The 16,299-nt window shown below is 46.6% G+C and overlaps 1 protein-coding gene across 2 annotated transcripts in view; it reads left to right on the top strand.

Annotated features, from left to right (window-relative positions):
- The window catches only part of MTCL1 (microtubule crosslinking factor 1), a 113,574-nt gene that overhangs the window by 62,601 nt on the left and 34,674 nt on the right, over positions 1 to 16,299 (top strand). Inside the window, exons 4-7 of one of the 2 annotated variants that reach the window (XM_023534174.1) lie at positions 704 to 763; positions 1,925 to 1,999; positions 5,911 to 7,203; positions 8,286 to 8,441. In XM_023534174.1, coding sequence (XP_023389942.1) covers positions 704 to 763; positions 1,925 to 1,999; positions 5,911 to 7,203; positions 8,286 to 8,441 — 1,584 coding nt within the window. The remainder of the gene's footprint in view (positions 1 to 703; positions 764 to 1,924; positions 2,000 to 5,910; positions 7,204 to 8,285; positions 8,442 to 16,299) is intronic. The other variant, XM_011366166.2, reaches the window with a different exon arrangement.

The raw sequence follows: 16,299 nt of genomic DNA, 5'->3' as shown, positions 1-16,299 counted from the left end.
CCCTTGGCTTTTTTATTTATAGTCATGTTTATATTTCAGACACATTTCTTGCCTATAGCAAGCAAAGGTCCATTGTAATGTATGTAAAACTAGGCAGGGACCCAGCCCACTAGGAGGGACACAGCCAAAGCCACTTTGTAAATGAATAAATCATGAACTCTTAGATCTTTAAGATGTAGGTTTAATCATGAATTGGAGTGGGTGGTTCATGGAGAATGTTGCAGCTGGGTTAGGTCTTCATCATAAATAAAGACCACCCTTTTCTCCCATTCTACCACTTTTTTTATATGGCCATTTACCTTAAAGCATTAAAGAAACATCAATTAATTTTGATATTAGCCCAAACAAAACATAATTAGCAAGGTAAGCAGCCTCAGAAATATTACATATCTATTTCCAAAACTTCCTACCTTTCTCCTTTTCTTCTCGTCTTCCCTCCAAGCCACCCTCCTTTTGCGTTAAACTGAATAATTGAGGAATACCCCAAATATAATAATTAGGATTTAAAACCTCTTAGGAGTCACAGACCTCACCAAGCTATTTAACTGCATTTAAACGTTGATTCTAAGTGGTTTCTTGATTCCAGTGGAAAAAAAAGTCTCTGTTCAGGTATGTGTCCCCAACCATTGGGGATGGTGTCTGCCTAGCGTAGGTGCCATGTGTGACACCCTCCATAACAGAATGTCACTTGGATCTATTTCAGAGTTCCCTGAAAAGAAGAGGCAGTCGGGAAACGTACAAAGAAAAGAAAACCTTTAACCAGGTAAGCAGAGGTTTTGTTCCAATGTTACATCTTCTCAAGAGGCAATCACCTCATTTTGAATTTTCTCAAAAAGTGTTAGCATTGTCTTTAAAATATTCAAAGAAGCACTATCTGCCAAAAAAAATTTTGGACTCATTCAAAACCTCAGTGTGATGAAAATGTTCTTTCCAAACCAACAGCCCCTCCCTTTTGTTTCTTGCACTGATAAACTATTGATTCCTTCAACAGCTTTGTGTGTGTGAGGCATCCTTTGGTGTAATTCAGGGCTCTGGCAGTTACTCACAGCCAGTAAAAAGCATGTGGCCTTCTGAGTCAATCACACAGAAAAATATACAGCTACTATAGTGGTGGGTCATTCATGAGGCACTGTTTTAAGTGTTGTGGTTGTTTTTTTAAATGCACAAGCTGGACAGTAACTAAATTGTCCTAAATGAAAATAAAATGTCCTTACTGAAAGATGGTAAAAGTGTAGCCCTTTCTATGTACATGGCATGTGTTCCTCAGAACTTTCTTTGGCTTTCCTGAACACTTGCTTTACTGGAGTCCTTTTTTCTTTTTCTTTTTTTTTAATAAAATCACTGCTAATATTAGGTGTTGGAAAGAACAAAGGCATTGTTGGGATATCAGCTCCCCAAGATCTCAGAGCAAGTGGTAATTAGAGAGATGCAGTAAATCTGGGTAACTTAGAGTCCTACTGGCTTGCCCCTGTGAATTCCATACAGATTACCTTTCATTTCTCCGTTCTCCAAACTCACTGATTCCCAGAGTACCTGTCAAGGAGGGCCAGGCGGTGTGAACGGCAGGAATGCCAAAGAGTCACTGTTCTCTTTCACCCTCTTTACTGCCCTGGTCTCACTTTGGCATCTCTAACAACAGGGAAATTAAAATCTGTCATCCCCCTGCTGGGTGCCTGGACCCTCCTGGGCTTCTAATATGTTTCAACCTACGGGCTCTTGACCAGGGAAGATCTTTTCCTTAAAAGGGTAACCGCTGCCCCGTTCTGGAATGAACAGCATGGCCTTGTCTTCACCCATGGGTAAATCAGGCTGAGAACAGCCGCTGCCAGCCCTCAGGAGTGTCTGAGCAGCCCTGGGCGCCGGGCATGTGTTCAGTACCCCCTCAGCCTGCAGTGTCATTGAGAAAGGAGTTTCTGTCCAGCAGAGTGGTGGAACGGAGCGCCTTGAGAACTGCAGGTCTGCGACCAAAACTCAAAGGAAACTGGCACCCTGGCGCAAGGTAGGAATGCGAGCAGTCAGCGCTTGGGGTGCTGGCTAGATATCAGACTTGCAAGCCAAAGAATATATACCCATAGCGATATATTTTTGTTGCTTGACAAGGCCTTTCCGGCTGCTGCTCCTGCTGGTGGTGGTGGTGGTCCTGTGTGTGTCCTCGCCTCCATGCCATGCTTGCCTTCTCTGCCTGCAACAGGAACAGTGTCATGTGGAAAGTTTGACTCAACCTTCTCGCTTTCATACTGCATTCCTGGAGCTATCTGATGATCTCTTGAAACCAGAGCTTGATATCCTTCAGCTTAGGATTCTGCCTAGACCCCTCCCCGCAGAGTTTTGGCAGAGTTTTAGAAAGTCTACAGTTACAAGATAAGATGGGTAGCCGGCCTCCCGCTGCTGTAGCTGAGGCTGTGATTCTCCATCTTGTTAGGAATAACTTCCCGCCCCCAGAACAGGCTGAGTCCAGCTCTCATGGCCTCCCCTCTCCCACATGCTGGCCCCAGAAGGCACAGCACCTTCTCCAGCCACCTCCACAGAGTGAGGAAGTCTGACCCCTTCGTTAAATGTAAACACCCCCTTGGCTTCAAAGATTGTCATTCTTTCAAAAACTGCTTTAGTCTTGGTGTCAGGCCTAGTAGTGCATGGGTGTTGAGTAGAAATGACAGCATGCTTTAATCATATGTCAGAATTCCTGGTGTGTGTCTAGTTCTTTCCTTAAGGAGCAAGAAGACTTTCTGGATATTTTATCAAACCTCAGATAATCTACAAATCAGACATTCATTAGGGTATGTCATAGAATTTTGTTTCTTTAACTGACCTCGGTATAAGTTCAAAGAAATGGAGCAGAATGGTTCTGGTTTATAGTCAGACATGTAGAGAATGGCAGATGGAAGGGGGATGGTGCAAGGTTCAAGGTTTCCAGAAATCAAGGTGATTTGAGAGCTTTTTAGGATTTTCTACCCTGAGCATTTATAACTGAGTTTTTTAGAACCCTTCTGGAAGGCTCGGGTTCCATGTGCCTCTCAGAGATCCTACCCATTTCCTCAACTTGTTCAAATTTTGGGGAAAGACCCTCCGAAGTGATTGCCTGAGACTTCCTGATCTTGATTTGAGACAAAAACTCCCTGAACTGTGCAGGTAACCCTGCTCCTCGTCTGCTCTCTTCCGGCCTGGCCTCCACCATACCAAAGCCTTGCCAGCTGCAAGTTTCCATAGACATAGGGTCAGGGCATTTGTCACAGCAGGTGGTGCTGCTTGAAGTGAGAAGAAGGCAGAGTTCCCTTGTGGCTGGTGACATTGTCTTCCATGGTCTCTGCTGCGGTCAGTCTTTAGACATGAAGGTGAATTTCTCTGCTTGAAGGTGGAGATAGGATCACTAAGGTGATTTTGGACAAAGGACAAACACTAGCTATCAAGTTAATGATGGGGCTAAGGGTACAACCCTGTCTTCCTGTCCTAGGATTTTCATTCTTAAACTCATTCCTTTACAAAGTATCCATTGATTTGTTGGGAATCTAGGTTTAACAAAAGATTGAAAAAGGGCTCTTGATTATCTTACTTTAGAAAGTTTTATGAAGCTGGGGTCATTTAAAAGTAAAATGCCAATTTCTGGTACAGAGTAGGTACTCAGTACTTACTGAAAGAATGAATAAATCAACAAATAGGCATGCTTTTCCCTTAATATTAGGATTGACTGCAATACATGTCTTTCACAGTCCATCTGTTCTATGTAGGCCCTTTAAAAGTATGTATATCATTTCCCCAGCAGTGGCGATAACTCATTTTGCTCAGTGTGACTGGGCAGACAGCTTTACTTCTAGTTAGTCACAGAAACCCTTTTTATGTCTGTTTAATCAAAAACAAACCAAATCCTTAACTGCGTAAGTTCTTATAACACTAAGACCTTGCTCTCCTCCTAGTGATATTTATGTTACTCCCTAATGCCCAAAGTGGGAGAAAAAAAGCGGAGTTACGGGCTCCTTGTTACTTTCTCTAATAGTAACATGTTTTAGACGAAGCAGAAAGTTAATTTTAGGGTGTTAGAGTATGGAGATTTATCATACATATACAAAGCACTTTGCTGTACATTATTCCATTTGACCTTCACAATGACCTTGTGAGTGAGCGAGGATCCTGCTTTAGACATGAGGAGATGGGTTCACCAGAGCCCTGTGATCAGCCGTGGTGCCACAGACCGAAGGGGCAGCAGTGGGACTCAGGACAGCACGTTTGGCCCCAGACCCGGCAGGACCAGGATGTCTTCTGCTAAGAGGACAGTGGTGGGAACGTCTCTTAGAAGGCATGCTGGCAGCGCCGGAGCCTGCTCTCCATGCAGTACTGGCTCACGGTTGGCCTTGTCTTCCCTGGAAAACTTTTTCTTCCACGGGGTTGTGGTCGAGGAAGGAGGGATCTAACCAGGTGGAAGGAGGAAAGTTGGTGGCGGGGGGTGGGGGGGGGACACCAAGGGAGGTCTTTCTATATCTTTCTGACTAATGGTGAGAGTGTGGCAAGAACATGGGAGAGAATAAGTGTGAAAGCTTCATCAGCTCTGCTAGACCATTTGAGCACGAGAGATGATCTCAGAGAGCTGATCCACCCCCAGAGGGTCGACTTCTTCCTGAGACTGGTGACTCTGTCCTCTGGGAGTGATGGGGTTTGACTGCCATTAAGCATGCAGTTGAGTTTCTCAGTGCGATAGTGCAAGTTTACTGAGGTCTTCTGCCCGTGACAGCCTTTTGAAACTTCTGATAGCCGATCAAAAAGGAATGATTCATGAAAGTGGTCACTTCTCTCCATTTGCTGAATGTGATAGAAAACCTTTGTGCAAGGTCACATCAGGGAGTTCATACAGCTTTAAGGCTTTGAGACCTGTACTACGAAGGCAGAGCCGACTTTCCAGGTGGCCAAAAAGTGCCCTTTTGACCTCAGCCAAGCACTGTAGGCATTTAGTAGCAGAGAGTCTGCTTCAGTGACCCTGCAAAATCCTCTGGTATTCCAACAAGAACCACTTCTTAGGTTTTGAAACACTTACCTCCTTGCCGTGGGTTTCTGAGTTTATTTTCCTGCTGTGTTACAGCAGCTAAAGGGAGTAGAACATAACCCAGGGCTCTGGGCTGTACTTGCATGGCAGAAGATTGTGAGTAACCCAGGGTGTAGGTTTACAGTAATCAATACATACTAACCGTCAGAGTTTGGTACTTATTCTGGACCTTGGCTCCCAAACCACCCTCATGCCTATTATCTCATAATCTTGTCCTCATATCATCCTTGTGATACTCTTGGGTTGGGGTGACCGGCGGAGTGAGAGAGGTGAATTTCCATGTCTCAGGTTCTCAGCAAATCAATAGAAAGCCGGGCTCTGATTTGGGGTCACCTGGCCTCCCCCTCCTGGCAATACATGTGGGTTCCTGGCCACTTTAGATGAAGGAGGTCTGCACAATGGAGGAAGTGAGTGGCAACAGGTAGGAGTAACTACTGAAGCCTGTCTGCCTGCACCAGGCTGAGCAAGGGGTTCTGTTGTCTCCCACTGATGCTGGTGATTAGTCAGATTGGACCACAAAGTAGAGGGATCGCCACATTACTGGTGGGTGCTGGGTTTCATTTCTTTTTCTCCCTCTTCACTCACCACCTGTATAATGGTTTTCATGTGCACGTGTTTTTCCAAACTAATAGTTTGGTTTCTTTTGTTTCTGTGACAAAGCAACAGACTGCAGGCCTTAGCCATGTCACCTCTGTGAAGGGCCCTGGCTGCCCTTGACTTGTTTTGGACACTTCTTTGCGTAACCCAACACACTGACAGAAAGATTGGTGTTTTGTGTTTGTGTGTATGTTGGGGGCGAGGTGCGAGGGAAATCATCAAAAACACGAACATTTGGTATTTTCAAATAACCCTTCCCTGGGGCTGTTCTTTTCTGGCAGGATGACAGTGCCGATTTGAAGTGCCAGCTTCAATTTGCCAAAGAGGAAGGTTCCCTGATGCGCAAAAAGATGGCCAAGCTGGGGAGGGAGAAGGACGAGCTGGAGCAGGAGCTCCAAAAGTACAAGGCCCTGTATGGCGACGTGGACAGCCCCCTGCCCACAGGGGAGGCTGGCGGCCCGCCCAGCACCAGGGAGGCTGAGCTGAAGCTGAGGCTGAAGTTGGTGGAGGAAGAAGCCAACATCTTGGGTCGGAAGATCGTGGAGCTGGAGGTGGAGAACCGAGGCCTCAAAGCAGAGATGGAGGACATGAGGGGTCAGTGTGAGCGAGAGGGTCCAGGCCGGGACCGCACCCCGAGCATTCCTACCTCACCCTTCGGCGACTCCCTGGAATCCTCGACGGAGCTCCGCCGACACCTGCAGTTTGTGGAGGAGGAAGCGGAGCTGCTTCGAAGGTCCATATCTGAGATTGAGGACCACAACCGGCAGTTGACTCATGAGTTGAGCAAGTTCAAGTTTGAGCCTCGGCCAGAGCCAGGGTGGCTGGCGGAAGGCGGGGGCAAGGGTGGGGCCCCCCTGCAGGAGGAGCTGAAGTCTGCCCGGCTGCAGATCAGCGAGCTGAGCGGGAAGGTGTTGAAGCTGCAGTATGAGAACCGGGTGCTGCTGTCCAACGTCCAGCGCTACGACCTGGCTGCCCACCTGGGCCTGCATGCCCCAAGCCCCCGTGACAGCGACGCCGACAGTGACACGGGCAAGAAGGAGAGCGATGGGGAGGAAGGCCGCCCGCCTCAGCCCAAGCGGGAGGGACCCATTGGCGGTGAGAGTGACTCGGAAGAGATGTTTGAGAAGACCTCGGGCTTCAGCAGTGGAAAACCATCGGAAGCCAGTGAGCCATGTCCGGTGGAGGTCCTGAGGGCCAGGGAGGACTCCGAGTGCTTGGTGAGCATAAAGCACGAGGCTGAGCGGCTGGAGCGGACCATGGAGAGCCTCATCACGGACACTGATGGCTTTGTGGATGACGTGGCCTCGCCAGGGCCTGGTGTCCAGGGGGAGGGTGGAAAGAAGGAGTCCCAGCTGTTGGGGACCATCAACGCTAGGATGAAGGCTTTCAGGAAGGAGCTCCAGGCCTTCCTAGAGCAGGTGAACAGGATTGGGGACGGCCTGAGGGAGCGCCTGGAAGGCCTGTCCCCCTTGCCCCACCTCACAGAGTCTTCCAGCTTCCTCTCCACCGTGACCTCCGTGTCCCGGGACTCCCCCATCGGGAACCTTGGGAAGGAGCTGGTCCCGGACTTGCAGGTAAGGGGGCTCCTGGCTCTGCCTCCCTGCTCGGTTTTGCTCTTCTTCCTTCTCGCTGGCATTGCTGCACTTGAACTCATTCTGCTCACAGCTGCTTGGTTATGATTTTAAACCTGCATTGTACTAAAGCCTCAAGTGACAACCAAATCCTTTCTCTTGGTTGAGTTTCTTTTTTCTTTTATTTTTTTAAGTTCTCTTGTATTTCCTTGTTTCTTTTTCCTTTTTCCTCTCATTTTTAACTGTGCCGTTGCCCTTGGCTTAGAGGTCCTCCCTCATGACACAAGGCTAATCCCAATGGAAGAGATAGGGATCGACGCAGTCCATCCTTTCTCCTTTTTTGGTGTCTCAGACGACCAGCTATCCTGATGAAGAAGCAAAGTGGAGTTTAAAACAAAGTGCAAACTCATTTCACAGTCAGGATAATTAGCAGACTTGCTCAGGAGCATTTGCAACCCTACTTGGGTTTACTGCCAAGGGGACCCAGTACAGTTCTGAAAAGCCCTAGGCAGCCAGGCCCACCCACCCCCACTGGAAGATGAGCCAGAATGGTTCTGATGGAAAACCTCGCTGCCGGCTTGCCCCTGCTGCCCTCCCGAGCGAGGGTGAGGGCGGAGTGGAGCAGCCCTCCCAGGACCGCTTTCCTATGCGTCGCCCTTGGGTGCATGACCCAGCTGCACCCTGGAATATGGCTTTGGCTGCTCGACCACAAGCAAGGAAGGAGCACCCTTGCTTCCGTATCCTTCGTGGGTAGTTTGCTTGCAGTTACGTATGTGATTCATGCATCCTCATTGCATGCGCCTCATAACCAGTGTTTTGCATCCCCCCGCTCTTTTTGCTTTTCAGATCTTTCAGCCCATCGTTTTGCTCATCCTCATTTTGGTTCTGTTCTCTTCACTCTCTTATGCCACAGTGTTTAAGTTGGTTTTCCTGTTCATGCTTTTCTTCGTCTGGTAGTTACCTCAGTTGTCTGCCTTACCCATTTTTGTTTTCTTTGTCCCTCTTCCCCACCCCACCCTTGTCCTTTGTTTTTTATCTAAAATTAAAAAACAACAACAACCAAATCCCTCCCGTGCACCTAACAGTCCAAACTGAGAGATCAGATGGAGTGGCAGCTGGGTCAGGAGCGAGGGGACGAGCGGGAGAACCTGCACCTCCGAGCCGCACGGGAGCTGCACCGCCGAGCCGACGGGGATGTCAGGAGCTGCCGCCTGGGAGGCCAGAGCTGTTTCAATCTCGAGGTTAGCGAGCTGGCTGGTCCCACTGGCCACCACTCCCCTCTTTTTACTGTGTAGATGGCTGTGTGACATTTCCTACCTGGGTCCAAGGCCCTTAGGGAACACAGTGGGAACCAGGGGACATAACTAGAAGCAACCAGAACTGGAGGGTCTACACAGGGTGAATGCAGGGAACTGCCAGCACCCCTTGTCAGGCATCGTCCCGCTCAGAGACCTGGTTCTCCAGGGCTCCTGGGCGCCTAGAAATGTAGCAAGATGTGGGAGACTGATTTGTGAGCATCGTCTGGCTTCTTGTCAAACGGTAAAGAAAACAGAGAGAAAACGAAGCACTGTTTTTGCTAGTCTGGAGGAAACATCCTTTCCCGAGTCTCACGGGGCCTGTCCCATTGTCTCCCGTGATAGTGCTCCAGCTGCTGTGCGGAGTCAAGAAGTGCGTTCCTGACCTCGTGCTCTCCAGCAATCTATTGTTGCCCTGGTAACCCCTTGTCAACAAAGCTCTTAGCCACCATAGATACTCCATTGTGTGAAATGGTTGTCAGCAGTCCTGTCAGCGAAAGCTCCTCCATTCAAGTAATTCCACCCAGGACAGAAAGACAAGTATAGCAGAGAAGTGAGTCCCTGGCTCCGATACTGCTGATCAGGGCAGGTTATTGCAGGGTTAGAGCAATAGGTTCCGCTTTAGAAAATAATCTGGATAGAGAATCTTAATTCATCAGTCCCAGTGGGGATGTTACCACTCAGCTCCAAGGCTTCCTAGTGGCTCCCAAAGGGCTGGGCGAGGAAGAGGGTGGGGCTCTCACACCTGGAAGCAGACAGATGCTCACTCCACAATAAGGTCAGACATTTGACTAGGAAATGAAGTGCACAAAGGCACTGGGGGTGGAGCAGCGCTTGGGCCTCAGCCTGCAGCTAATACCTCAGTTACGCTACGGGTCAGCTGGCTCACCAGACATGAGTTTTCACATCTCCAGCCTGGGGCTTTCCCCTTGTCCTATGAGAGAGTACGTCACATCTCTACCCTCGTTCATTTTGCATGCAGTAACATGAAAACTGCCTCCAGAAAGCTTAAGTGAAACCAAAAAGTTTTCAGAAGCATCCTATTTTGTCCCACCATCTTTATATTACCTTGACAGAGGCCAGGCTTGCCCGAGAAGGTGGCATCCAGGTCCCTGCCCCAGAGGAAAGTAAATATGGACCACACAAAGTGTGATAAGGAGGCATTCTGCATGCTAAGGGCCAAGCACATGTCAGGGCCAAGCTCCTAGAAAACAAGCAGAAGCCCAGCGTGCTCTGTGGGGCCGCCGTGGGCAGTCCACAGAGCGACAGGATGCCCAGGGCCCTCCCAGTCAGAAGCTTACAGTGCCCAGAATAAACAATTGTGATTTTTAAAAATGTTTTCTGAACATGGGCTTTGGACGTAGAGTCAGACATATAGCAAATCATCTTTAGTGTATTCTGATTCCAAAATTGCAGGTAAGATGTTCCTAGGTTTTATATCAGAAGTAAAACAGAACACCACACATTTGGGTTTTTCCTCAAATAATGTGATTAGTGATTAGTGTGTCTTGTAACTCTACGGATCTTTCATGGTAAGCCCCTTCGATCAGCCCGAGCCCCTCAAGGGTCTTCATACAACAATGCTGGTTGCTTGGGCAGTAGCAAACTCACAATTATGTACATTTCAAATGAATTGAATGGTCTGTCTCCAGGATGGAAACCTCAGGAAGACACATTTCCCAGCCTTCAGTGTATATTGCACCAATAGCGACATCTAACAGGGCCATCATGCTGTGCTGGAATCAACCCTGGCACAGGCATCAGGGCCCCTGGCTCTGGCCCTGCCATGCCCATTACTAGCTCTGTTTCTCAGGCGAGTGTCAGCCTCTGTTTTCTTGTCTATTAAACGGGGGTAACAATAATGCCCCGCCTGCTGCATGTAGTTACATGTAGATGACTCTTAGAGCCAATGAGCTGTGGACTGAAAAAGGATACTAAAGAGTACTAAATGCTTTATAAATGTCAAGTACGATTAATAATAAAGAGAGGCAAGTATGTCTGCCATTGAATACTGCCAGCTGGGAAGGGGAGTCACAGCTCCCCTGGTCATAGTACCAAATTTCCCTACCCGGTGTAGCCGTTTCTCATTTGTTCCTGGCTGTTTCCTGTTCCTGTTCCAGAAGCACAGCTCTGGCTGAGCATGGTGGCCCTCTTTTGCTGGTACGCTGTTTGAGAACTGCAGCTTCCTTCCCTTATGCTCTGTCACTCAAGGCATGTCACACAAAACCCTGTTTAGATAAACTCTGCTAACGTGGTGTTTAACGCTAGGGCACTGAGAAGTCTTCCTGTTGCTTGCCACATGAGTTCAGGTATGGCATAGTTCCAGAAACCAGCAACGATTTTAGAGGAAAATGCTTCGTTGAATCAAACTGAATGTCCTAGGACAACAAACCTCCAAAAGAGTTAGTTGGTGCTATATGGTGACTTAGGATCACTGAACAGTGTGGCTCATAATGGAAGGTCAGATCTTCAGAATGATTCCCTCTTTCTGCGAATGAGAAAAACGAGGCCTGAGAGTGAAGCAGCTGGCCGGTCAGCTTCCTGGCGGTTGGTGGTAGAACTAGACCCGGAACAGTCTCCTCGGGCCTGGCCAGGCCTGTCCCCACTTGCCACTGAGGAGCACTGCTCTGTGTGGCAGGGACTGGGCAGCACTCACCCCCAGGCCCGGACACTCCAACCAGAGCTTCAGCTCCCGGGGTAGTTTCTAAACACGGGTCACTCAGGTGGACTAATCATGTGGCCACCTATCTTGCCATGGTATGTTTCTTTTAAGCATCTCTCTGGTTTCCTTTAATTTCGTGTATTTTAATAGGAAAGTTAAAAAAAAGAAAAAAGAACTTCATGAAAGGCAAGGTCTAGGGAGCATCATTTCCTAGAAGGGGAACTAGCATGAATCAGAAATCAAATATCCTTTGTTGTGACTTCTTTATTCACTGAGGCATTTCTCACAGAAAAGAAAACCCAATTATGTATACAAATACATTGTATTTAAAAATATTTTTAAAAGGTAACACACATTCTAGGATCATTTTGATAGCGCCATAGCTCTTCCTGTTCTTTGAGAAGCCAAAATGTAGACCGTCATGGAGTCTGGGTCTTTGGGGTGCTGCTCTGTCCCTTGGCTGGAGGTCACCCTGATAGCTTAGTTTGGTCTCTGAATATTACATGGGATTAAAGAATGGTATGATAGACAGTTCTAGGCCTTTTAATAAAAACTTCCCCGAATTCATTGCTCACAACCACTCCTACGAGGCTGTGATGGAAGCGGCACGCAAAGCTCCCATCAGTTAAGGCAGCCCAGCTGAGAAGCTACTCCTTTTAATGACAGCACAGCGGCTGGGGGCAAGGCATATGAGACATTTTCTTCTAGAATGGGGACAAGACTGAAGCCAGAAAACTGCTAGCAGTTGTCTTTACTCCTTCTTACATTGCCCTCCCTCTTACATTGCTCTTGAAATTAACACTAATTGTCTTGAAGAGCCAGCTACTACCACATGTGTGTGAACTTCCTTCAGCTCTGAGCTTAGCTCCTCAGGCTAGGGGGTGGGGCCTGGTAGGACACCTAGTATCAGTGGGCTAAAAAGAGAAACGACTTTCTGAATTTCAGCTGAACTTTTAAAAAAGAATCAATTTCTCAAGTTCCACTTGCGAAATGCCTTCTGAGATTTTTGCCTTGTGTATGTTCATATTTGGGGAATAAGGGAAAAGATAAGTTCTTATTTTATAAGATTTGGATATTTGGCCAGGTTAAATTGCTACTTCTTCTAGTAGTCCCAGTAGCAGCAGTAATAAGAAGAAGGGAAAAAAAAGAAAATCAGCATTTCTACCGATTTTAGCAGACGGTAAATCTGTGAACTAGGAGACCTGCTGCTCAGACGGTACATACGCTAGGCTTAGGAAGGGAGTGGTTTCTCCACTCCCGGCCCTCTTAAAACAGTCACAAGCAGAGAGCTGAAGTCAGAACCCTCTAACACCCACTGACCCATTAGTGCAACCACACAAAAATTAACTGCTCAGAAAAAAGAAATCAGAGGGACAGTATTCCTGTTGCCTGTTCATCTCAGTAGATACTAACATGAGTTTCACACCATGCATCGGATTCTTCCCTGACTTTGCTCCCTATGACTCCCAACAAACTGCTGAGAGATTCTCATTTGTTGAGAGAGAGCAATGTATAGAATATGTGGTTTGGAATGTGTGGGGCACCTTAAAAATAGTTCCGAATGAGAAGTAGCCAAGCATGGGCACTGGTCAGATTTCAAATATAAATGAAACCAAGCCTGTACCCAGAGGATTGAGTTTCTGGGTCAGAAATCTCAAAGGGCTCTCTTTCCTAACTCCCCCTTGATCCTTTAATCAACAGAGCACACAGCATTTGTGATCACTTATGCCTCAGCTGTGACATACCAGGCACGGTAAAATGATGTGGGGTTTTATGCCAAGTATGTGTACACACATGTGTTGACCTCATATACCACTTTTGGAAAAAGCAGTAACAAAACTGGCTGTAACAAAATGGAACTCACCAGAATACGAAGTCATGGTGATGGAGGTGGAATAGAGTCCTAATATGTAAGTAGCATTGCTAGGTATTGCAGTAGCTATTATGGAAAAGCATTCTTTTTGTTTGTTTGTTTAATAGAATCGGTTAGCACAGTTACTTTCTTAAATGTGGGGAGTAATTTCAAAGCCACTCCCTCTGAAGATGTCCAGGAAATCAGCAGTGTAAATCCGTGTGGCGCACAACCATGAGGGCAGAGCGTGGGTGGTGGGTTTCAGAACACGAACAGGGAAGGTGGTTGTGATTTTGAGATTAATAAGCCTCCGCAGCCTCAGCGTCAAGTAAGGGTGGTATTTGTTTAAATAAACTGCCTTCATAGAGACATCAAGATGAATTTGATGTATAATCAGAAATCATAGGTAAGTGGGCAACGGGTGGTTTTCAAATGAAACCTTTGGGAATTTGGTAATGAAGGGAAGTGTTTTGTGGAGGAAATCTGTGTGTTGCGTGAAAACGTTCTTCGGATGTGTGTGACTGTGTGTGGCGTGTGGCAGCAGGAAAACCAGTACTACAGCGTGTTTGTATTTTGTTTTGTAACACTGGAGTGACGCCATGCCAACCAGGAGCGCTTAGCTGTCCTTAGTAAAACTAACATCCCGTTAGCAAAAATGGACGATGAAGGAAAGTAAAGTTGTAATCGATGAGGAGGATCCAAAAGTTTCTGTTGGTGACCACTTTCCATGGACACCACGGGAGTCACTGTAGGTGGGTCAGGTCCCCCAGAGGACTCCAAAGGCCCTGCCCTCCGACCCTCCAAGGTATGGTCTAACAGAGGACATGTTTTTAATCAAGCGACACCTGAAGCACAGGGCTGGTATGTTTGTTTAAAATAAAAATGGTTTATAGAAATGTTTATTAAGATTAAAGCTAAACTAAATAGTTCAGTGTGATAAATATAAACTAAACAGATCTTTGCCTTTCTTAAAAGATAAGTTTGTTTAGGATGCCTATTTTAACATCTAATATGGATCTTTGGGCTAGTACCAAATGTGTTAAAATATGAAGGATTTTACATTTTAAATGTATGGAGTCATATGTAACTGAGCAGCTTGGGTAGCCTTAAAACGTTCCTGTGCAAAACACCTGAAGTGACAGAAGGGAAGCGCGAGGAGGGCAGAGATTTGGGGCGGCCTTACTTACTGCTATATCCCCGGCATAGTGCTTTAGCACAATAGGTGCTAAGAAAATGCTGAAGAATGTTGAAGAAAATGCGTAAAATATAAAACGTCCTTTTAAATAGATAGCTGAATTCCCAAGAAAGAAAAATATTCAAAGGTGGAATTGACCTCAGTTTTGAAAAGCAGAGCATATCTGTGGCCTTAGGTGGGTGGGTTGGAGGGATAGTTGCTAGAATTGGTATCTCTGAGCCTGGGGTTTTAATAGTTCCAAAGAGACAAGAAACAGGGTCTTAGGCCCAGCACGAGCAGGGAAAGAAAGGAACCTGGACCCTCAAAGAGCTGCACGTCATGAAAGGCCGAACCAAAGGAACATCTGCCTACTGGGAGAGGGAGGCATTGGGGAAGCTGGTCCGCCAGTGTGGGGTCTCCACTGAGTGACTGTGAGGACAGCTGGCCTTGCCAGGATCAGGCTTTGAACTGATGTCACCTGGAGGTCCAGGAATCCCCAAGGAAAGGAAAGCTTATATTCTGTTGCTGGCTTCTACAAACACAAAGCCCATCTGGAGGCACATTTTCAATCCAGGTCACATGCGAGATAATGGCTAACTCCCCGCTGAAGATGACCTCACAGCGCAAGACTGCAAACACCCTAGCCAAAAGCATGCACCTGGAGCAGGAGTCAGCCAATATCCAACAGCAGGATCCAACGCCAAAGACCTTCAGATTCCAGAACTATCAGATAAAGACTATAAGTGTGTTTGAAACTATGTAAGGCAAGTAAACAAGAGAAAAAGAGTAAGTCGTTATCGTGAAGAACCACATCTATTAAAAAAAAAAAAACAGTAAGATAGAACTTATAGCAATGAGATACTAGTTACAGGAGTTAGTTCAATGTGTAGAGAAATGCCTCTCTCCAAACAGAACCCAAAACCCTGCCTAGTAAATATAAAGGACTATAATAATAATCGCTAATAACTAGCAAATCAGAAGCAATAATGTTCTCGGTAGTTCTTGAGTTTCTTGAAAGTAGAATGAGCTTAAATCTTTCAAAAGTTTTATCCCCAAATTGGTGAATTCCCAGCATCTCTGACTCCATTCTTTTGTAAACTCTTTTGGTCATCCCCTGAGCCAAGGGAAGTGATCTGCTCTTTTATTTTCTATATTTCCTGCCCTTTGGGTATGATTTTCATTCATGAAAATCCAGGTAACATCAGATTAGAAAGAGCAAATAATACCCTCAGTGAGAAATAATAGATTTCTTAAGGGTAATCAGAATGAAGTAGTGAAATGACACTGATTTTTATTGCAACAATCCACTCTAATTCCTAGCTTTAAATCACCTATCTTCAGGTAGCAGAAACCAGTGAGTAAACGTCATACTTCAATTCAAATTGAATTGAAGTATGATGCCTGAAATTTTTTAATATAATGGTGTTTCCATCTCTAAAAAACACAGTTCAAGAGTAGTATCTCTGACTCCTCTATCATTGCAACTTGGACATAAAAGTCATAAAAGATAAACTTCACTAATAAAAAGAATTTTAAGATTCCTCGAAGAATGTTTAACCTAACGTGTAGTAAGCAGCTCTTTGTACAGTACCTTTTAGGCTCTATGTGCAGTCGAGAGGCCCAAACAATGTGTCCATTCACTGAAGGAGCCCAACCCAATTACTCTGAGCATCCAGAGCAGCACAGCTGGGAGAAAAGCAAGGCAGGAAAAACTATAATAAGAAGGCAAACGAACTAATTAATTATGCAGCTTAGACTCTATGCACGCGAGCTGAGCAGTCAATCTGAGAGACTGACTACGTGAGGTGATCAGTGAGGTGATCATGCTCGACACTCATAATCGCCAGCTCTGATTGCCTCTGGCACTTTAAAACAGTCTAGAAGCTGCTGTGGTAGCAAAGACGCCTGTGGCATACACTGGCTCCCTTCTCTCAGCCCGGATTGTGGTGACTGTGGTGGCTGAAGCTCAGGTGATAGGCACCTCTTACCCACCTCGTCTCCAGAGTGAGAGACGAAAAGCAGGTGGCATGGTCCCTCCCAGATAACACAGGGGCACAAAGGCAAGGATCTCGGTGTGAGTTGTCGCAGAGTCACTCCACTGCTGCAGCGGCCGCAC

Source organism: Pteropus vampyrus, unplaced genomic scaffold (assembly GCF_000151845.1).
Source record: "Pteropus vampyrus isolate Shadow unplaced genomic scaffold, Pvam_2.0 Scaffold122, whole genome shotgun sequence".
Lineage (NCBI taxonomy): Eukaryota > Metazoa > Chordata > Mammalia > Chiroptera > Pteropodidae > Pteropus > Pteropus vampyrus.
This window is presented reverse-complemented; position numbering and strand designations above follow the sequence as displayed.